Source organism: Bemisia tabaci, chromosome 2 (assembly GCF_918797505.1).
Source record: "Bemisia tabaci chromosome 2, PGI_BMITA_v3".
NCBI lineage: Eukaryota > Metazoa > Arthropoda > Insecta > Hemiptera > Aleyrodidae > Bemisia > Bemisia tabaci.
Genome location: NC_092794.1, coordinates 54,987,909 through 55,009,203, shown reverse-complemented (window position 1 = coordinate 55,009,203; position 21,295 = coordinate 54,987,909). Strand labels below are relative to the sequence as shown.

The following is a 21,295-nucleotide window of genomic DNA, read 5'->3' as shown; positions in this document are numbered from 1 at the left end:
TGGTGACAGAATTCGCCATAAGAACAGGAGCAGCGGCACAGCAACACATGGTAAGCAAACCATTTTAGCTGAAAAAATAAAGTTATAAGTTACTTGAATTTCACACATTTACCTAATAAAAACAAACCTGGCTGCTTGCTGGAGATAAAGGTTCTTTTTTTTTTTTGCCTCATGGTGCTTTCGTAGGACACAGAATCTCTTTTATAATTTCTGTGCATGAATATGTATGTACAAAAATAATAATGAGTGTATGCATGTAAGTAAGTAATAATGAACATATTTTTTTATTAATTTTGAATTCTCTCAGGGTATGAAAAATTATATTAGAGGAACTGTGCAAACCAATAGGTAATGATGGTATGAAAGTACCAAAACCTGGATCCAAGTTTGCAATGTTACAAATTTCCTGTCGTTTTTACTTTTCCAAAGCTGGGCTGATCATTTTATTAGAATAATATTTTATTGAATTTTCTTCACTCTTCCAACAATATTCACAGGACATTTTGCTCAAAAAATTCTCGAGGTACTCTCTCGATAAAAAAATACTGGAGAAAATATGCGAACACCACAATCAAGATCTAAGAGTTCGAGGTTTTACTATCCAATATCCATCTCAACGACCTATCATTGTTTCAGCAACTTATGTCAGTAATTAGTGACTTTAGAGAGAGGGTGTGGTCATAACTGTGAAAAGCTTCCATTAGGAAACATTCTGAGATCATCTACCTCTACAGAGTACCTAAAAGCAGGCATTCCTGTGTATAGGAGGAAATAAAACAAGTCCAGCTTGAAGGTTCCTCCCAATGTCAAGGCTACACAAAATAACTGATTATCAAAATTTGCGCAAGAAAATCAGCGACATAAATTCTGGAAAAAATAAGATAGAAACTACAGGGAAAATAAAAGGAAGAAAGTAGGAGCGATCATAATAGAAAATCTTGAAACATTAAAAATAAGTGAAAAATTCTGACTTCAGTAATTACCTAAGTTAGTAGAAACAGATCAAGCTGCAGGACCTACTTCCTTATATTCAAATTTAGAAGAGGAAGAAATTTTAAAGACAATGACATTCAGAATACAATGGTGTGAAGTGGTGGACAGACCATTGAGTCAAACAATACAGTAGGGTATTTCAATGATCTTATGAGGCCTTGAAAACTTCAGCCATCAATTACCTCCTTCCTAACGTACGTCAGATAGATGAGAAACGTAGTCGTTGACAATTTACATTTAATGAGTACATGTGATATTCTTTTAGGCGCATGGTATTGGAAGATTGGCAGGAAAGCAGCCTACATTAAAGTGGCACAAATAACTGAACATCAAGCCCAGAAAATATGTTGGGTAACAACAAGGAATCTTACCTCAGTGGTCGGTCCTGGTACCAAAAAATAAAAAATTACAAGATACACTCGTCAACTTGAGAAAATAGGTGCTGAAAACCTTGCAACACGCAAGAACTGAGTGAAGAGGAGGAGATGAACTTTTAAAAGAATAACCAAGATGAAAATTTCTTGAATAAAATGATAAAATAATAGAGTTGCAGGTCTTATCGGAATCAGCAAAAGCAACTCTTCGACCGAAGTTTGTTTATCTACGAATAATCATTTTGTGGGATGAGGGAAAACAGGGAAATCAGCTGTAAGAAGCAGATGAAGCAACTGTAACTTTAGAGCGAGCTTTGTGCTTCATGTACTGCCATGTACTGCTGTATATTTATAAAGGTAGGAACGGAAAGTTATGAGGTAATTAATTACTTTGAATTATTGAAAGTAGGCAAAATTATCGACTAAAAGAATTCATGACACCATACTCGATGAAATTAAAAGTTCATAATGGAGAAAGGGAAAATGTGGTGGGGAATTTAACACTTAATTGTACAACAACCTGCAACGCTCAGCTTTTAGGTAACAACAAAAATACGTAGGATTTTGTGAAAGTACTATCAGACTCCAGAACTACGTCGTTATCTTTCTTTACTAATTTTATTTTTGGTGTAATTATCTTTAAATAGTCCTTTTTTTGTATACTCCAATGGCTGAAGCTAGCTCTGTAGAAAATTTAGCACTTAACAGGTTTTATTGTCACATATGCAACAGTGAAATCAGCCGTGCTCTCCCTGTGAGTATTCTACTTATTATTTTGGCTAAGACCTCCCATGAAATTTTCCTCCAATAACCTCGCCTCCTGTCGTTTGCCACTGACTATCTGATGCCATCCTTTGATCATGACTCACTGTCATTAAATCAGAAGTGAGTGCTCTAATCCTCCTGGTTCCTGCTTGCAATGACTATCGCCCCTGCAAGGGCACCAAGATTATTCTCTTGTCATCCATTTTGAGTCGTTAAAGTCAATTCCTAGCTTGTAGCATTGACATCATCATCTGCAGTAATTCTGCTCAAATCCTTGATTGGTTTGTATGCTGACTGCATGTCATAAGTACTATTGACTCTGGGGCACCTCCAGCGTATCAGTTCTTGAACCCCAATCAGCTGACAAACTGCATTTGACGCCCACTTTGGGGGTAAACTACGTTTTAGTATCTCAGTTCATGAGATATTTCCTCACTTTGGAAATGCTCTGAGTCATAAAAACTCTACTCCAAAATACAATTGAATTAGTAAAGTTTCCATTTTCTATTTCACCCTGTCCAGCATGCCTAATGGATCCTGGGTAGTTCGCTTACATTTCGTAATAGGATCTTACATCAGGTTCATGCTCTTGTGTGGTCATTTATCAAGTAAATTAGAAGACTGTTTTGCTGTTTGATATTATCTCAGTTCCTGTGTACCGTGTTTGTACTTTTCATAAGAAAATGTTTCCTCTTTTCTAATTGCTTTTAATTAGTTGCGACAGGTTATGTTACACCCGGTTTGTTGCACGTCTTCTCTCAACCAAATAAACATATATAACACAGTAAAAACATAGTACATACTTAGTACACACATAGTAAAATATTCTTTTTCTGTCATAGATAAGTAAATGCTCACAAGCACTTGAATAGGTGAATTATATCATTTCAGAGAAACAGCCATATTTTCAACGAATTGAATCATCTATTTTACTTAGGTTGTACATTCAAACAACTCTTCTGGGTCTGTAGCAAACATTTAATAGAAATATATGCAAACGTAGTCGTCTTGCGTGAGGGTGCTAAAATAAGTGATGCAATCCTTATGCAATTTGGTCTTGTTCCAAATTTCAAAAATCATTTTCAGTCGTGCGCTCTTTGTATACAAGCTTTCAAACTACATCTTGGTTCTCTCTTAACTTCGTGAATACATTTTGACTATCGTTCTACAACCTCGAATCAATAGAATATCTTGTTAGCTTCCTGTAGCATGATGCAGTGGTGTTAAAATATGGCCTGCAAGGTATGCAGCTCATGCCTATTAGGGACCGAGTCTTCTTCTGATGAAATGTTTTTGTTTTTTATTTGTTGTGTAAAGAACTCCATCCAATCCTCTATTTTGAATTTCTTTCAGGATTTTACATGTCCCACCTGTCACAATGGATTCATCGAAATGCTGGAACCAGCCGACGAGGAGCCTGATGAGGAAAGTGACTCAGAGCCCGGTTTAACCGCTGCTGTATACGTCAGTATTCAAACTGGTTCTTGTTGATGGGGAAAAAAATCACAATATCTCTTTTACTGAATTATAAAACAAAAAAACAAAAAAAAAAAAAAAAAAAAAAAAAAAAAAAAAAAAAAATCAAACAAACAAACAAAGGATTTTAAAAATTTGTTTCATATCATAGTGGTTTCTCTATTAAGCAATGAAAATAGTAACTAATGAAAAGTAAATCTTGTGTCAGTGCTAAACCTATGAAAGAAATATAATTTCCCACTGAAAAAATGGCTATGTTTAGGCAGCCACATATTTTTCATAGGGAAAAGTTCTGTCTCCAGGCAGCTACACACTCAAGGGGTTCTGGTTAAGATGCAAGGTTCCCACCAACGGTCTTTCTTAAATCAAAATGTGGGTTTGGTTTTTATTCAATAGCAAATTCATCCCCTTGTGATTATCCCCCTCAACATTGACCTCTTTTTCATCCCCCCCCCCTTCCAAATCCTGCTCCCTAGTGTAATAGCCATCAGAAATTTGGCATATAATTTTACCCAGAGATTATTTTTCTTACACTGACCATCAACAGAAAAAGAGACCTTAGTGCCGAAAAGTGGCGCTGACAAAACAAAATTAGAGTCAAAATCAGTGTCATGGATCTCCATTCAGAGATCTTGCGTATTTTGAAAACCCAGAATCATCATCAAAACTTAAGGAATTCAGGGTGAAATCAGGAAAATGAGTGCCAGTGCAGTTTACAATGTACTCAACAACAAAACAAAGAATTCAACCAGTTTGTAACTTTTGGTCTTTAAAATATGTGACTTATGCAGGAACTTTGTCAGCCTTCAACCAGTTGAATTAATCCTGTTCGTAATCTATTACTGTCCAGTGATCTCCGACTGTTCAAAACCTCACAATTCTGTGTTAATGTGTTTCTCTGTCTGTACTCAGTTTTTCTGCATGGTGAAAAATCATATGAAAAGTAAAGAATTTGAAACTTGCAAAATCTTTTAAATTCTTTCCATCGCATTAATTTAAAAGTTGGTTCTGTATGTAATTGTTTTGGAAAGATATGCCCAGAGCTATTATCTATTGAACTTTTCTCAGAATGCCTGTTCCTTGTCCTTAAAAGAGAAACCTCAGAAATTTTCAAGAAAAACTTTTGTTAGTTCAGCATTCAAATCATGAGCATTATGGTATAGATTGATACACATAGCCGTACTATTAGTATTCAGTGAAAATGGTCAAGGGTTACAAACCATACTAGACTCTACCTCTCCTGCTGCAACCTATCTTGCTCTCAGCATCAAAAAATGCTGGAGTATTTTTTTACCTAACGTATGGGGGCTCTTTTGCCACTTTACATGGAAAATTAAACAAAATTGGTAATTATGAATCGCTGTGTGACTTTATTATATTTTCTTTGCTTTAACAGATCCAGGATGCATTGCAAGATTTCCTAGAATTTCAAGAGGAACTTGCTGCACGTCGTATGAGGCGCATGTTCCGTCGCAATCGAGGGAACTCTTCCTCACTTAGGTTACCTCATTCAACTTGGAGGGACTCAAATATGTCTGGCTCAAACATGGCTCCATTGTCTCGAGGGAGAACGTCATCCTCAACCAGTGGAGGCTCTGGTGGACTTCGTCCTAGAAGGTAGCTGTGGTACTATGTGACTTATGAAAAAGGCGCAGCAGCATTGCTAAAAGTGTTTTCAAAAGATTCTTAGTGTACAAAGAAGCCCTTAAATATCTACTCTATTATATAATGATGAAAGAAATTTTTTGGAACCACACAAAAAATATTCAGTGTCCAACTGAGCAATTTACTTTTTACCCAATAGAAGATGAAGCTCTAAGATTAGTAACCAAAAGGTCTCAAGATCTGTATATTTTAGTACTTATGTTTCTAAGTCACCTCAGCATCAGGCAAAAACTTGAAAGCGTCGTTCTAATGTAGAGATGCTCCTCCTAATAGATGGAAATATCACTTGTGTAAATTTAATCATGCACAGTATCTGTGCTAAAGTGCTGTCAAATTGGCAAGTTTGGCTTGCAGCATCCAGACCTTTCTACTCATCTAAAATCTTTAATGGGTTTGTCACGAACTTCAGCTGGAGCTCTAAGAAAAGCTATTTCTTCAGGAAAGTTGCTTAGAACTTGCAATGAGCTTAGTGATAAAGTCCTAAATTTTCACTTTTCCTTTCACCTCTTGCTTCGGAAAGTATAAAATAGCAAAGATGTAATTTGATACAGATGAACCACCCCTGTACCATAACTTCATGCAATACCTAAGATGAGCCCTGTCATGTAATGCAGGTCCTCCAGTTAAAACAAACCACATAACAAGCTCATTTCAACCAACATACTTACAGCCCTGCCTTCCAAGTTGAATTTAGCAAGAGGAAGCACTTCTGTTGTTCATTTCTATTTGAGAAACAGCATCCCATGACAGCAGCCATTTTTAGTTTTATGAGAAATCATGAAACCAGGTTGACTCATCTTTGACAAATGATTTCTTAGTTAAGTACATTTGGAGTGAAGGAAAAGAGAGGAGTGAATTTGAGAATTTTCCATCGATTATGATTATTGAGCTAATTTCCTCAAGATGGTATTTTTGCTTTCGCTCTATCTAAAGATAGTAAGAGACTGATCGTTAAGTTTTACACTCAGAAATCTGGAAGATGTAATTTTCTAATTTCTCCATTTTTCACTTTTAGGAGTCGTAGACAAGCTTTAAATGAACCAAGGACAGAGCCCATCGAAGCTCTAGTGCAAGAGCTACTATTTGAATTTAGTGGAGGTGCTGTTGACGCACGTGGAGGCAATGCACCTGTGTGAGTAATATCTTCTTTTTCTCTCATTGCCTTTTTTTAAACCTATAAGCATAAAAACTTTATCTCAATCAGTAATAAGAGAGGAATGGAATGCATACTAACAAGGCACAATTAAACAAACTGTTACTATTGAGAATGATATAGGGAAACTAGTAACAAAGGAGCAAGTTCCTTCTTTGCATGTCCCATTCCTTCCTTGATTCTTCGCTTGATATGGCCTCTTGAAGAGTCCTAAGCCCTGTGCTGAGGCCTATACTGTTAAATTGATAGTTTGGAAAATCTTCTCAGACATCTCATTGACAAGCTGATTCAAAAGTCACACACCACCCTTATAACCTCTAGAGTTTTTACCCCTTTTCAGAGTGGTTCCCATAAAATTTTGAGGGGTCCTAAAAGCTGTTTTCTTTGACCTTGAAGCCAAAAATTATTAAGTCTCCATCTCCATTTGTTTTAAAGTTACAGAGGGAGTGCCAGGCGCTGGAGGCACAGGACTTTAGGATCATCCTGTATATCTACAGATTTTTAAGAAATCATTTCAGGATTTTTAAGAATCATTATATCCTCCATTTTTTTTCTTGTTAGGTGTAAATACCATTTAAGTTGTGTTTTCTTAGCTCAGATTCCTCTGTAATCCAACTGGAACTCCATTCTGTTCCAATTTGACTTAGCAAAGGTGGATTGTTGCTTTTTCACGATGAAACAACCGTTGCTTGGTCTGTAGAGTTTATCTTTCATTCTTCGGCATTTCATCATAACATTTTTTTGCCAGGTTTTTTCTGAGTAATCCAGGCGATTATGCTTGGGGCCGTGAAGGACTAGATGCAATAGTAACAATGCTTTTAAATCAGATGGAAGTCTCTGGCCCTCCTCCTCTGTCAACTGAAAAAATTCAAGAAATTCCGGTCGTTGTAATAACTCAAGCCCAAGTTGGTAAGATGTTTATTTTTACTTTTAAAGTCTCTGTGTGCTTAGTTACCATAATACAAGTTTATTCATCTCTCATCATCTCCTCACTCCAGTTTACCCATCTGCTCGCAGGTTTCTTAGATTTGCATATTTATTCATGACACTTGCTAATTGAGTGTATTTATGCCAAAGGAAATTATGTTGCATGTAATCTCTATGCACTAAGTTCCTTTTAGCATAAATAAATGAAATTCGTGGTGACAAGTTCTTGAAAAGTGCAAACAGAGCAAATAAAGAGATTGATAAAGTGTCATTAAAGCTCTTCTCCCTGCTTTCCTACAGGGGACTGGTGATGGCATCACAGCACTGTAATCTAATCTCGTTTCTTGATGCTGCGATAAGCATTTTCCTCTTTCATGTGTGTAATTGTTTGATTGCTGTTACGAGGTTTTAAATTCCTCACTTTTGCGCTCATAAATGAATATGATTTTTTCTCCCACAGGTTTTTTACCCATTTAATTGATAGCAAATGTCTGCATTCATCCATAGTCAATACAAATAGTGTACTATCAGTTATTCATTTTGAGATGAATGGAAGTTTGGACTGCATACCTAAGAGTCTAATCTCAACGCCATCACTAATTTAGTTTCTAGATTAAAAGTATTAGTGCTTTGCACTTTTTCACCTCAGCAAGATAGATGACCCAGTCATATCACATCTTAAATAAACTTAACAAACAAAAAGTTCTTGAAAAGAAAGGAAAACCCGAAAAGTTGGGGAACTATGCTCAACCCTGAAAATTTAAAGAAAAGTCGGAGAATAGTCAGAAAATTTTTCTGTAAAACCTTGAAATTTTTTCTTGCTGCTTCAAATAGAGTTTTTTTCAGTTTCAAAAGATTATAATTTAACTTTTTTTTTTTTTTTTTTTTTTTTTTTTTTTTTTTTTTTTTTTAGAAAAAATGTGTTTTGACGATGTGCACCAGATTTGATTAAATTGGGTGAAACTGAGGGAAATTCCTTTTTTTACAACAGAATGCTCAATTTTGAGTCTGTAAGAAAATCGGACATTTGGAAGTATCAGTCATGTTTATTTGTTTGTATTTTAGTATATCTATATCAATGTTAATTTCTTTTGTTCATCCATTCTAGATTCCTCTCTGCAGTGTTCAGTATGTTGGGAAGATTTCAAATTTGAAGAACCTGTCAGAAAATTGGCCTGTGATCATGTCTACCATGAGCCTTGCATTATCCCTTGGTTGGAACTTGTAAGTCTTATCAAAATAATCTCTCCAATTTTTTAGGATTTATTAGGTACTCCTCAAAAAAGGTACAATGAGAATGGGTTTGCACACGGGGGTGCACAATGCCACAATTGCGGACCTGCACAATGACGATCTCTCATCAAAATGACAATTTATAGGTGGTGCCACTGGATGAACTCTTCCTGCAAAAATAAAATAAAATAAAATAAAAAAAGAAAAGTTATTCCAACACCCACAAACTCGTCTAATTTAGCTGTACTGGGTCACTTGCCAGATCCTGGAATATTCAGGGTGAATGAAGAAGCCCATTGAATTATTCACGAGAAGAAATTTAAGAAAAAGAAGAAAATGTATTCCCTGTTTCAGATGCCTCTGCATGTTTTCCCCTTCTTCAAGAGCCTTTACTTTTCATAATATTACTTTACAGTTCCAGGCCCTTTTTTAGTGTTTTCTCTCGTTTTCATATTAGGTCAAGCACTTTCTACACCTCTGAAATACAATTTCATTTTACTATTGAGTCATGTATTCCTTTCTGAACTGTTGAAAACCTTTGAAAGAATCCTGTGCAATTGGCTCTCAGTAAATTTTGATGGAACTGTGTTAGGTTACCATAAAGTTCATCATCAGAATAATTCCAAAAAATTAGATGATTCGATGGGGTAGGAGCCAGGATTTTCATAATTAAGTATAGAATTTTAAAGAGGAAGTAGGGAGGCTAAATCAGGAAGGATAGTAGAGCAGAGAAGGATTGAGGACAACATGCTGTGAGATGCAATGCCTTCAAGGTAAGGAAGCGGATAAGTTTCTGGCCTTGCCAGGCAAATCTGAAATATAATTGATAGATGCAGGGGTAAGAGTGTATACAGTGTGGGGCAAAAGTCTGGAGACGGCTTGATATTTTTTGAACGGCTGGAGTTTGAGAAACGAACTTTGTGGTAAGTTCCTAGACCAAAAGAAACTATCTTTTAAGGGGGTCAAAATTTTGAGGGGACCAAAGGGGGGGCCCCAGCCCCCCTAACTTTTTTTTCCAAATGGCAACCCCTATCTTGTGACACATCATTCAAAAGGGCACAAAAAAAGAAAACTTTCGGCACAAACCGGAAGTCTCTGCGTATCATTGAAACAAAATGGCAGCCTAAAACCGGTCGAAAATCGGTATTCCGACTTGTATCAAAGATTTGACTTGGAATTTGGTGTCCGGGGGTTTTTTGGGTGGGGAAAAACGAATTTGGCATTTGATTTTCAAAATCTTTGCTTCATTTCAAAATGGCGGCCTAAAACTGGTCGAAACCCGGTGTTTCGGCTATTAATCAATAGAGTCGCTCAAAAAATGAAATCAGGGAAGTTTCTTAGTCCGGGGAAAATGGATATGGTCATTTGATTCTGAAAATGTCCACGATTGGAAGGTTTAACTTGCTTTTGCCCCTCTTCTACTTGTTTCCCTTTTCCATTATTAATCGAAAACCGGGTTTCCACCGGTTTTAGGCCGCCATTTTGAAATGAAGCAAAGATTTTGAAAATCAAATGCCAAAATCGTTTTTCCCGACCCAAAAAACCTCCGGATACCAAATTCCAAGTCGAATCTTTGATACAAGTCGGAACAGCGATTGTCAACCGGGTTTAGGCTGCCATTTTGTTTCAATGGTACGTAAAGACTTCCGGTTTGCGCCAAAAGCTTTCTTTTTTATGCCCTTTTGAATGACGAGTGACAAGATAGGAGTTGTCATTTTGAAAGAGAAGTTAGGGGGCTGGGGGCCCCCCCTTTAGTCCCCCCTACATTTTGATCCCTTCAAAAGAAAGTTTCTTTTGGTCTAGGAACTTACCACAAAGCTCGTTTCTCTTATTCCAGCCGTTCAAAAAATATCCAGCTGTCTCCAGACTTTTGCACCACCCTGTATGTTTCGGCCAATCCTGTAAGCATGCAACTGCGCATGAGGTACAGGCGTGAATGTAAAAAATTTGGCATGTCGAATTATAAATATCTCAACTTTTACCGGACTGAATTACAGGATTTTTTTGTCTTCGGCCCAATGATGAGCTTCATGACAACCTATACTAGTTGTATCAAAATGTACATAGAGCCAGTAAGGTCCCACTAGTGTGCAGAGCCCTTTGAATCTGGGAACAAAAGTTGATCACGAACAAACTGAACAGTCTCCTTGGTGTAATCATTTCATTTGTATTTTTTGCAGCATGGAACCTGTCCAATTTGCAGAAAAACATTGAATGAAGATGGAACTGTCAGTGATCCTAGCAATTCAAACCCTGAAGTAAATAATTTAGAAGCTTTTTTTAGGCAAGTTTTTATTTCTATACTTATAAAATTGTGTATCTAGACCTTATTTTCGACCAAAAATTGATACTAGCCAAATTTATACCAAACCTTGTCATTAAATACCGAAAGGACACTAAATATTATTTAATATCTCTCAAACATCCAATGGGACTGTGATTGAGCCATGCTGTACAGAAGTCTGACGGGAAAAAAAATTGATTGTACAACTATCATCTGCCAAACTGATGCAAATACATATCTTTCAGCCTTAGACTCCATCATCTGGAGGTAATAGTCTCTATAAACTCACAAAATAATGTTTGTCGTATGTTTATGAATTTAACATAATAGTACCCATCATCATATTAACATTAAAATGCACCTAAAATTTCCAAGAACTGACCAACACCTAGCCTAAGTCGCCTGACTTTAAAAAAGTATTGGTTTGTAGTAAAATTTACAAGATAGATTCATGTAAGCATAGGATAAGCCTGTGTCTCATGATGTAACTGAAGCCATCAAACTAGGAAGGTTGGCAGGGTCAGGTTTCTGATTGGTTCTGGACATACCAATCAGAGACCAGTGCTCTCAAATTACTGCGACTTGCAGTAATTTGATGCCACAGAGATCTCTGTCAGGTATTCGCAGAACCAATCAGAATTCTGACCTTGCCAGATTGATAGCTCAATTTGATTGTGTAACCGAGGCTTTAGAGGTAAGGAAGTTGTGTTTTGAAAGTTCGAATTTTGTTTCAAAGAAATAGGCCAGTCACCTTGCAGCTAATGACTCCAGTATGATGTCTCACCAAAGTAAAGGCTGACAGAAGGAGAAAAATTAGAATAGTAATTGGACTGCATTTTGCAATTTGGAACTATAAATTGCTCTTCTGGAAAAACACTTATGTGCATAGGGAAACTAATGGCACATACGCTGTTTTTAAACCGGGCTAGAATTTTTAGTTCCAAATTGCATAATGTAATCCAATTGACTTCTTATAAAAAAACAAACAAGAAGAGATGTAGGAAAACTAAGGAAGTTTTAATATAAATTCAAATTTTCAAGAATGGCAGGCTATCGTCACTTTGCATGGTAAACTTTACTAACCTCTCTCAATAGTTCATCATCTAAATGCCCATTTTTTGGTTAAAGTAACAGTACTTATAATCGGTAATATCAAAAGCCATCAGTGGTTTTAACCCTAAGTATCTTGTCACTCTCTATCCTAGTTTCATCTTTATGACCTTTTATAATAAATCAATAAACCGAAAGTAAATTTTGAACGGCAAATACTTCTTTATAGTAAAAAGCAATGTGCCCATCAAAAACGCTAGAAAGTAATTCTGAAACCGAGTAAGATGCATTTTAAAATTTGTCTCTTTTCCGCAATTTAAAATGCTCCGGTTTCGTCTCGAACCGGATAATGTCATCTAGCACCAATCAGAAGCAAGCTTGGGCATCTACAACTTCCGTCAAAAGTCTTTTTACTCCTTGGTCATGAAAACTGCAGAAAAGTGGAAACCATATCCTCAGAATCAAAAGAATCGAATCTCATTAACGTTATCTGCAGTAAGCAAACAATAACTTTACATTGAAATACGTTTTATTTTAAAGAACATCAGTGGATATCATAGGAGATAGTGTTTTGATTGCCGTGGTACTTCACCACTATCATTTTCCCACCATGCGCACACGTTTGAAACTCATGGGAATTTTTTGACTTTTCAAAAGCAGTTCTCTCCAGTATTTTGGTTCCCAAAATACTACCACACAATCTACTCACCTGATCATTTCAAAATATTAAACAAAAAACTCAAGGTTTTGTGACCTATTAACAATCCATGACTTACGATTTCTTACAATATCTGTTAATTTTAATTTCTCTTTTACAGAGGACAAGGCCGTTCAACATCTAGTGTATCATCTTCAACTGGAGCCTCCTCTTCTGCGAGTCAATCGTCAGTCATCCCAGACTCTTTTAACATGGACCTTGAATATGACTAAAATGGACGGAATGAGAAAATCCTACTCTTACCAACTTCATCTCTCCGTAAGTAATCGATAATTCAGTCCCCCCCCCCCTCCTCATTTGCTACCTGTATGTTCATGGAACAAACACCAAATCTGGTAGGGAGAGAGCTAACTAATACTTGAATGTAAAACTGGATACATTTCACTCGATTCCTTTAACTACTTAAGCGATCTGAATGACTACTGTTTGCTGCCCTGTGCCAAAAATAATCAATATGATGGTTAATCATCGTTTATTATATGATGAATATCTATCATATACAAGTATCTGGCTAAAGATATTTATGCCCGCAGTTAGAGGATAGTAAGGAAAAATCAACAAAACCATCATGTGTTGGAATTAAAATTACAAAGAGATGCTGTGGTGTGAGCCGAGGATCAGTTGGCTAGAGTGCAACCCTCTGGCTTGCTAAACTATTGTTGTGCTGAAGTGAGGTGATATGCGTCATTTTGCCACAAGAGCAAGCAGCCCTTTCTGCTAGTTTTTTGTCGAATGTTTTATTTCGGAATTCCTAGGATCCATTTGCAATAACAGCGAAATGAAGGTTCAATAATTTTGTATGAAGAAACTTTAAGCTACACTCTGATCAAAATCTGTGTGGGTCATCATGCGATCTTTTGTAAGACTGAGGCACTGTCCATAAATTACATCACCCAAGTAGGGGAGGGGGGGTCTAGGGGTGGATGACGGGGTCTAAGGGTGGATGACGGTGTCTAGCGGTGGGTGATGGTGTGCGCAGGCACATGATTTCAAGGGGGCAGGACGGAGAGCAGCTCCGGGTTGTAAAGCCTGAGCTGGAAGCTCATCCGAGCGCTTGAGCTAGCTTGACCAGGCGATGGTCGCCTGCTGGGCAGGCAATCCGCGACAGTGGGCGCGGCGTCTTCAGGTTGTGCGCTTGAAGCGCGGTGAAGACCCCCAAAGGATACCCCCAGGGCTTGCCTAAGCTAATCGCTCCGGTGGATATCGCTACGAAGCGATTACGGGTCGCTTTGTGCAGTGCTGAAAGCTGCCAAGCCCGGAAGCCACTGTGCAGTCAACAGCGATGCGGCTGGACTGTAAAGCAGCAGGATGCAACCAGGAGCCTTGCGCTGTATAGCTGAACAGCTAAGCGCCTTACAGGACTTGGTCCAAGATGCGGATTCCGCGTCTGGTGGGATCAAGACCAATCCACACAGGTCAGTCATTGCGCATCTTCTTGAAAGCCACTTCCCGGCCCGGTCCTAACTCGGCAGCACTCAATGCTACGTCACAATGGGTGCTCCCATAAGAAATACATTGCAGGCACTCAATACTACGTCACTGCGCAGTAGAGTACCAAAACTCGTCCTCGGGAATGACTGACCTGCGTAGATTGGTCTTGGGTGGGATGGTAACGACCGTTTGTTATTTTGAGAGGACCTGGAATTAACAAGGTGAATAGTCCGCTGAACGGAAACCGTCTTGCGGCAGTATACTTAACGAGGGCTCAATCTTCAGTAGAAGGTATTCGGTGATTCACTAATTCCATGGGCTGCGCCGCTGGGATGCCGTCTAAATCAGACGACGGGAAAGAGCGGCGAAACGTCTAAAGCTAGGTGCGTCAACGCGATCTAGCGGACAGGGGCGTCGCGACGCCGCGAGGTAAGGCGCGCGGGTCCCGGGGGAGCGTGGGTCGTGGGGAAGAGAGCGACCGAGGCGGTGACATCGGCGCGGCGTTGGCCGGACCCATGTTCACGGCGTGAACAGACGGGAAGGGAGGGGGAGGGGTTCAAGCTAAGTATGACTTAAGCCTTTCAGAAGGCATAAAGGCTGGAAACCTGTCCTAATTTTATCAATTTTCTGCATTTTCCCCCAAAAAGGGCGGGTAGAACACAATATAGGTATATTTAATGCTCAATAAAAGGAATTAATCATGTTCTTATTGCTGCTGACCGTATGTATGATTTTTATTGATTTTCTGCGTTTGCCCCCCCCCCCCCCCCAAAAAAAAACGGTCGGGTATACGCTAAGGATGATGTCATTTTTAGAGAGGGGTCTAGCAGAGGATGACAGTTGGATACGGTGAGGAGGGGGGGAGGGGGGCTCGAAAACTTGAAAAAAATTGGTGATGTAATTCATGAACGGCCCCTAAGTAGCCACGCTGTGTAGGGTATTTTGTCTCATCTTACAGATTCTTGTCTTGCTTGTAATGTATCATTCTGAAACTGTGTTTTTAAAGGGTCTCTTTTTCTCCTCAGGTGCATCACTAGAAATTAAACAGAATGGACAACATCCAGCGATTCTTTTATCCCAAATGAACTCCTCCTAGCGATTTAATTATCTCCTTTTTTCCTGTATCCTCTTTTTTAAATGATGTTACTGCTGAAGTAAATGAGTGTTTTCCTAGGCCAATTGGACTTATGCTACTTTCTTTGATCTAGTTTAAGTCAGTTTTGAGAGCCCATCCAGCAGGCTTAGTCAGATTTTAGTTTGAAATGAACGAAAGTGTATTATGAATCTAAAGCAATGGATTTGAGCTTCCATCAGTCAAGCTGACTGTGGTTGAAAGAGGCCTCATCGCTTGTTTTTAAACGTTTTCAAAAGCATAGAAGTAGAGCTGCTATTTTCAATCTAACTGATCTTGTACTTAGCTCAAAATTAGTCACCTAACATATGGAGGTCTATTTTTGTCCAATCATCTTTGCTAATTTCAGATCTCTGCCAGAATTCAAACTTAAGGGGCATATTTTGTAAAATTCCAGGTGACAATTTGTCACTGAATTTCCCAATGCCATTTAGCTTTTTCACTACCCTTTCATAAAGACACGAATATCAAAATTGCAAACATTCCTGTGTTCTTTCTGTAATCAGTTGTATCTTACAACCAGAGTTGTGGCTATGATCAGTTTTGCCAAGAAACTACTTTTGGAACCATTCTTTTTTCGCCAGTAGATTTTGAGTCAGATTTCCGATTTTCCTTTCATTTCAATCCCATTTTCTAAAATTCCCAGGAAAGAGGCACTCTTTGTACTGAATAGATTTTAATCAACTCAATGTAAAATTCCTAGAAAAAGCCATTGGAACTTTGAACCATTTAAAAAGCTTGAAAAGGAAACTTCAAATGTCAAACAATTTTTCTCTTTTAATTAAGGTTATAAAACTCTTACTGTTAAATTGTTAGTTGCTGAGCTTGATTCTTTTTTTTTTTTTTTTTAAATAAAGAAAAGAAACAAACGAATAGAGCTAAAAATGAATAAAAGGTAGGAACACTGCCAAAGTTTGCAAAGAAAAACAAATTTTGAGGTAACCTTGACTCTCTCTCTCACTTTGAAATGATTTCATAATACCCTAAAAAACTCCAGTTTTCAGCAAAAATGATTCTGTATTTTTACATTTATTAGAAACCTTTGGGAATCATTTCGAATTAAAGGCTCAGTAAAAAAAGGAAGACTCCATAGTAAAATGTATTTTGATAAATTATGATGAAATTTTGAGAAATCCTTAGGAATCTCATCATAGATCCAAAGCCAAAAAAATCATGTAGTTCAAAAGATTGAAAGCCGAAATAATTTTGTGTGAATCATGCCTTATTAACCATACGTCACTTAACGGCAAGAGAATTTGGTGCATTTATGCAAAAGAAGTCTATCTACATAGAAAATCTATTGGAGATACATCGCTCATGTATGAGTGCGTCCAATTTTGAACCTTTCTTTGTATGTACTGTCATGCTCAAGAAGAACACTGTATACGAACATATTTGCCAAATTCCATTTAATGAAGTAATATTTTTGTAGAAAATGTATGTACCTTATTCTTGAAATGTTCAAAAATCTTTTACATATTAAATTCTGAGTTAAATGTTCTGTAGAATTTGAGGGAAAAAATTATTTAGTGTTCCAGTAAATGTTAACTTTATCAAAAACAAAGTACCTTTGCCCAAAAGTTCACAAGACGTTCTTTTTTAGCCAGGCAGTTCGAATGGTATGCTACCTCACTAGGATCTCAAGTGAGAGTGCAATAGTTCATGCATGACTGAGCCCAAGTCACAATAGAGATAGTGCTTTTGGCTTTTTAATGTCTAATGGAGAATAAGAGGAATAACTGAAGAGAATTTTATCATTACCCAGTTCTCACTTGTTTTGGCATTACCTTCATTTCTGCTCTCAAGAACTTGTAAACACTTTTACAGTAACTGAAAGTTAAGAAAGCTCAGAGTAGAGGCTAAGCATGTGTTAAAATACTAGGATTTCAATCACAAGCGTTTTTCAATTTGGGTGGTATTATCAAGGTTTCAAAGCTGTACAACATTGGTTTCTTTTTACAGTGCCAAGCATTTAAAGATGACTTTTTTAAAATTTACTCCAGATTGTATCATCAGTAAACTGATTCATAATCTCAGTTTTTAAAAAGGAATTTGCTAAAGATTTTTGCAAAAATCAGAAAAACTCATATCATGATAATTGTTCGATTTATCAAGCTCAGTGAGCAACAGCTTCATTCATTCCATTAAAACACTGCTGATTCTGAAGTATCAATTTATCAAAACCCTCTGCCTTCATTGCTAATTGTGCAAATTTTGGCCACATGAGTATTCAATACTTGGCCTGATTTGGAGATAATTAACAATTACTGAAGCCTGTGTCATTGCTTATTATTAAGCTTCGTTCTGCCTTGAATCCTGTTAACAAGGTTTGAAAGTTGTGTTTTCAACGGTGATGTTCTTTGTGGCCACCTTTGTCAGCAGTGGTGGATTCAAAGGAGGAGGGGTCACATAAACTCCCTTTCCCATCAGATAAATGAAAAAGAGAAAGAAAGGGAGAAAAAGAGAAAAAAAATAAAAAAGTTACTTTGAGCTTCACTAAAATTCTTTCAAAATCCAACCCTGATTTTTACTTTACTGGAGGGGAAATGCCCTCGTATTTTTTTTTAATTTTTTCCTATGATTTTCATCTCAGGAACAAGATGTGTGAACCCTGCGGAAAAATTTCAGTAAAATTAGCCAAGTTTTTCAATTTTTTTGCACCCAAATATTTTAGAAATCTTAAGCGAAAATTGGTTAAAATTTTATCTGAGATGTGCTCTTATCACCAGTTTTTTCAGAGGAGCCCCCTCCCTGCAGACCTTCTTCTACTCTGGGGCGTTCCCTCCAGACCCCCCTCTCAGAATCACCAAATAGCCTCCTCTCAAGCTGTCAGTGGATCCACCACTGTTCGTAGTTATGTCCTTAAGTAAGCATCTAAACAGAGCCTTTCAAGCATTTTAGATGTCACAAAAGAGGTAGCCCTCATTTATGTTATTTTGTTTTTCTTTTATGTATTTTTAACCAAATGAATTAAGTTCTACCCTCGATGCACCAAATATTTTAATGTGGAGATTCCAGAACAATAATATTGGTGCTTTCTCTCTGTAAAAATTTGGAGTTCTATTGAAAAAACTAGGAGCTGGGAGGGAAATAGACTACTCATACATACCTAATTATATTGCTGTGTGTCGTCAGTTTTTTTCCTCTTTTAGATGAGATACTTCTTTGATCCGAACGATTTTATAACTTTAACCTATTTTAAGAACACAGGATTATACCACCTCTTTTTCTTTTTTAATACAAATTCTCAAAATAGAGAAAATTCAAAGTAGAAACCTATTAAGAGCTAAAACTGAACTGTAACTAAAACTAAAGATAATAGAAACAAAGAAAAAAATCCAGTTAATTGAACTGGATGCCTATTAAGTGACTAGTCCTTGTCAATATGCATCTGCCCATTTCTTTAATATTCAAATGGCCCTTTCACATTGGCTATTACTATGACTATCAACGTGCAAACCAATCTGTTGCATTGCTATCAAGCATTGAAGTATGTGTTGCCTAGTAATACCCAATGGAACTCCTCTGAAAAAATCTCCGGCAGAAAATGCTAAGTAGAAATTTTAAACAATGGAATGGGGGAAAAAACTGGCAATGCAGTCAAACTTAGTTCATAATTGTCTCTTCATATGTTCAACGAGTTTGATAGTACTTTCCATCGGGATATTATATTAGTGTATTTTTTTCTTTATGAAACTCTTTTTCTCCGCTTATCTTAACATTTTCTACCAGAGAGTGTTTGCTAGCATTCTAGGTGATCCCTCAAGGATCACTAACTTTAAAAATTCGAAGGTCTTATTCACCGTGCATTTACTCACAGCAAAGAAAGAGATGTTTTATAAACTACATTGTGGACAAATGGGTCTGTCATGAACTTAAGCCGTGAAGAAAAGAAGAGTTGTACCGTTTGAAAAATGTCTTAAAAACAACAAAAGAATGGAGCTCTTGAATGTGTGAGGGATTTTCGATTTACGCACTATTTCCTACGTAAAACTTTGCCAGAAATATGGTGGTGCAAATGGTTTTCTCTGAAACGAACTTCAAAGCTTAAGTAAGGTCTCAAAGTTAAGGCTGTAATGGAGGGGATATCTCACGCTACCCTGAGAGTCCATCTCTATATCAAGACAATCTCTCCATACAAAGATAGGAAGCAAATACACTAGCAGGGTTGCCATGTTTTCAGTCTTGGAGTCCCCTAACAAAGTTAAAACCCTGTTAATGTATTTGCTCCCTATCTTTGCGTGGAGGGTTTGAATTGATATAGAGGTGGATTTTCAGGGTAACGTGAGATATCCCCTCCATTACAACCTCAACTTTAAGAGCTTTTTTTGAGTTTTGGGGTCAATATCAAAGAAAACCAGTGGCACCATCGTATTTCTCATGAAATTTTACATAGGAAATGGTAATTAAATTGCAAATTTCTGACACATGCAAGAACCCCATCGGGGAGGTATAGAATTCATTCCTAACCCCATAATTTGCGTCAGAATTCTGTACATTTTGAGCTTCCCAATTCGAAGCAGATACCGCAGCAACAACATAAGTCATCAAAATGTTAACTTAAGATGGCTGTTATCATGGGACACAGTTCCTCAAATTAAAAATAAACCACAAACTTCTACTTAATAAACCTTAACTTGGGAAGCAGGAAAGTAAAAATAATGGGTATGTGACAAGTTTTGTGCTGCCTGTTTTTGAATGAGACTTGGACACGTCACAGCTGTTACCTCCAGTTAAGTGCGAAGTAACGAAGCTGGGGTGAGGGGTGACTCAACTGTTTCAAATCTTGTATTTGCTGTATTATCCTTTATGAAACGGAAATCTCAAAAATGTGCACATTTCTTGCGCTGATTGTAAGGCTAGGAGTGAATTTCATGCTTGCTCAATGGGGCCATTAATATTTTTTAGCCATTTTCCATTGAAATCAGCTCCGCCTATAGCTGTAGCAAAAGTTTGTAACAGTCCTTTTCTTTCAACTTGCTTTTTTTCCTCTTGGAAGAAAATGTAGTTGCTCTCCATTCATAGTTAGTAATCAATATATGAAATGTAAAAAAGTTTGATACATGTAAGTACATTCATACAATGTAGAAATTCTGAATTTGGCAACTGAATGTTTCATGTTAATAGGGGTTTTTCCTCCTCTAGAATAACTCGACCAAGAAGAGGATCTAGTTATGCGGCTAATCACTGATGTCACTTACTTTCGATGTACTCAAATCTAATTTTCTCATCAATGAAAAAAAATAGACGATCAGTTCACTGGAATAAGGTGGAGGAAGGAGGGCGAGCTATAGACGCACTGAATAGTGAACTATCAGTGAAGTATTCAAGGAGACTGCCTCTCATGCTTTGTAATATAATCCTCATTCAAAAACTTAGAAACGATAGGACACTCTGTCAGTCCATCAGCAACAACTCACTTAAATTTCTGTTTTCAGAAATCATAATTTTGGTTTTGGTGATGTGGATAGGACATTTATTGCTGTGAAAGCAAGTTGTGCTTTGTGATTCCTCATGTGATTTCAAAGCTGTATGAAATTTTGTAGATATGTACATAATAGAACCTCTTTAACTATTGTAATTTACAATCGTTTACAGCTTCCCCCGAACTACAGTAATTGATTGAGTAGTCTGTACAATAAGGTCTAGTTTCTTAGTTAAAGATATTACTTAGACATCAATTTATTTATTTTTACAATCTGTAATATGTGGTTAAGTTTCTTTTTTTGTTAAACATCATTTTAAGTTTGACCATAGAAAAGATTCCGCTCGAAGGGAGCAAGATGAATGCAAGGAGAACTGAACACATCTTGTACTTTATTATTTTTAAAGTCTAATAAATATGTGTGTGTAAATCAAACTTAGAGGTTTTTTTTTTTTATCATTGTTGAAGGAAGTTCATCATGTTGTCGGAAAAAAGGCAAAGAAGTAAATGTAAAATTACAATTCATCACATTTAGCCCCTTAAAGTGTTCACTTGCATAAGAGAAGTGAAAAGATCCTTACATTTTCGTTTGCATGCTCTTTTTCTAACTTTCAATAAGGGAAAAGTTGTGGTTCTGATGGAGTTAACAGTAAATAATTTTTTTTTTTT

At 37.1% G+C, this 21,295-nt stretch overlaps 1 protein-coding gene across 2 annotated transcripts; it reads left to right on the top strand.

The window, feature by feature from the left end:
• The first annotated feature begins 1,898 nt into the window (after positions 1-1,898).
• Positions 1,899-21,061, top strand: Iru (E3 ubiquitin-protein ligase Iruka). 2 transcript variants are annotated; one of them, XM_019049737.2, is made up of 9 exons: positions 1,899-2,121; positions 3,486-3,557; positions 5,005-5,225; positions 6,289-6,405; positions 7,175-7,335; positions 8,462-8,577; positions 10,767-10,870; positions 12,739-12,896; positions 15,095-21,061. In XM_019049737.2, the coding sequence occupies exons 1-8, from the start codon at positions 2,035-2,037 to the stop codon at positions 12,848-12,850; spliced, it is 990 nt and encodes a 329-aa protein (XP_018905282.1). In that variant the 5' UTR covers positions 1,899-2,034; the 3' UTR covers positions 12,851-12,896; positions 15,095-21,061. The 2 variants fall into 2 exon arrangements, with proteins under 2 accessions (XP_018905282.1, XP_018905280.1); XM_019049735.2 differs by having other exon boundaries at positions 3,486-3,596.
• The last annotated feature ends 234 nt before the right edge of the window (positions 21,062-21,295 follow it).

Coding starts and splice junctions, on each gene's coding strand:
- Iru (XM_019049735.2), top strand. CDS start 2,035: ATGGCTGAAGCTAGCTCTGTAGAAAATTTAGCACTTAACAGGTTTTAT. Junction 2,122..3,485: donor AAATCAGCCGTGCTCTCCCT/GTGAGTATTCTA, acceptor AATTTCTTTCAG/GATTTTACATGTCCCACCTG. Junction 3,597..5,004: donor GTTTAACCGCTGCTGTATAC/GTCAGTATTCAA, acceptor TTGCTTTAACAG/ATCCAGGATGCATTGCAAGA.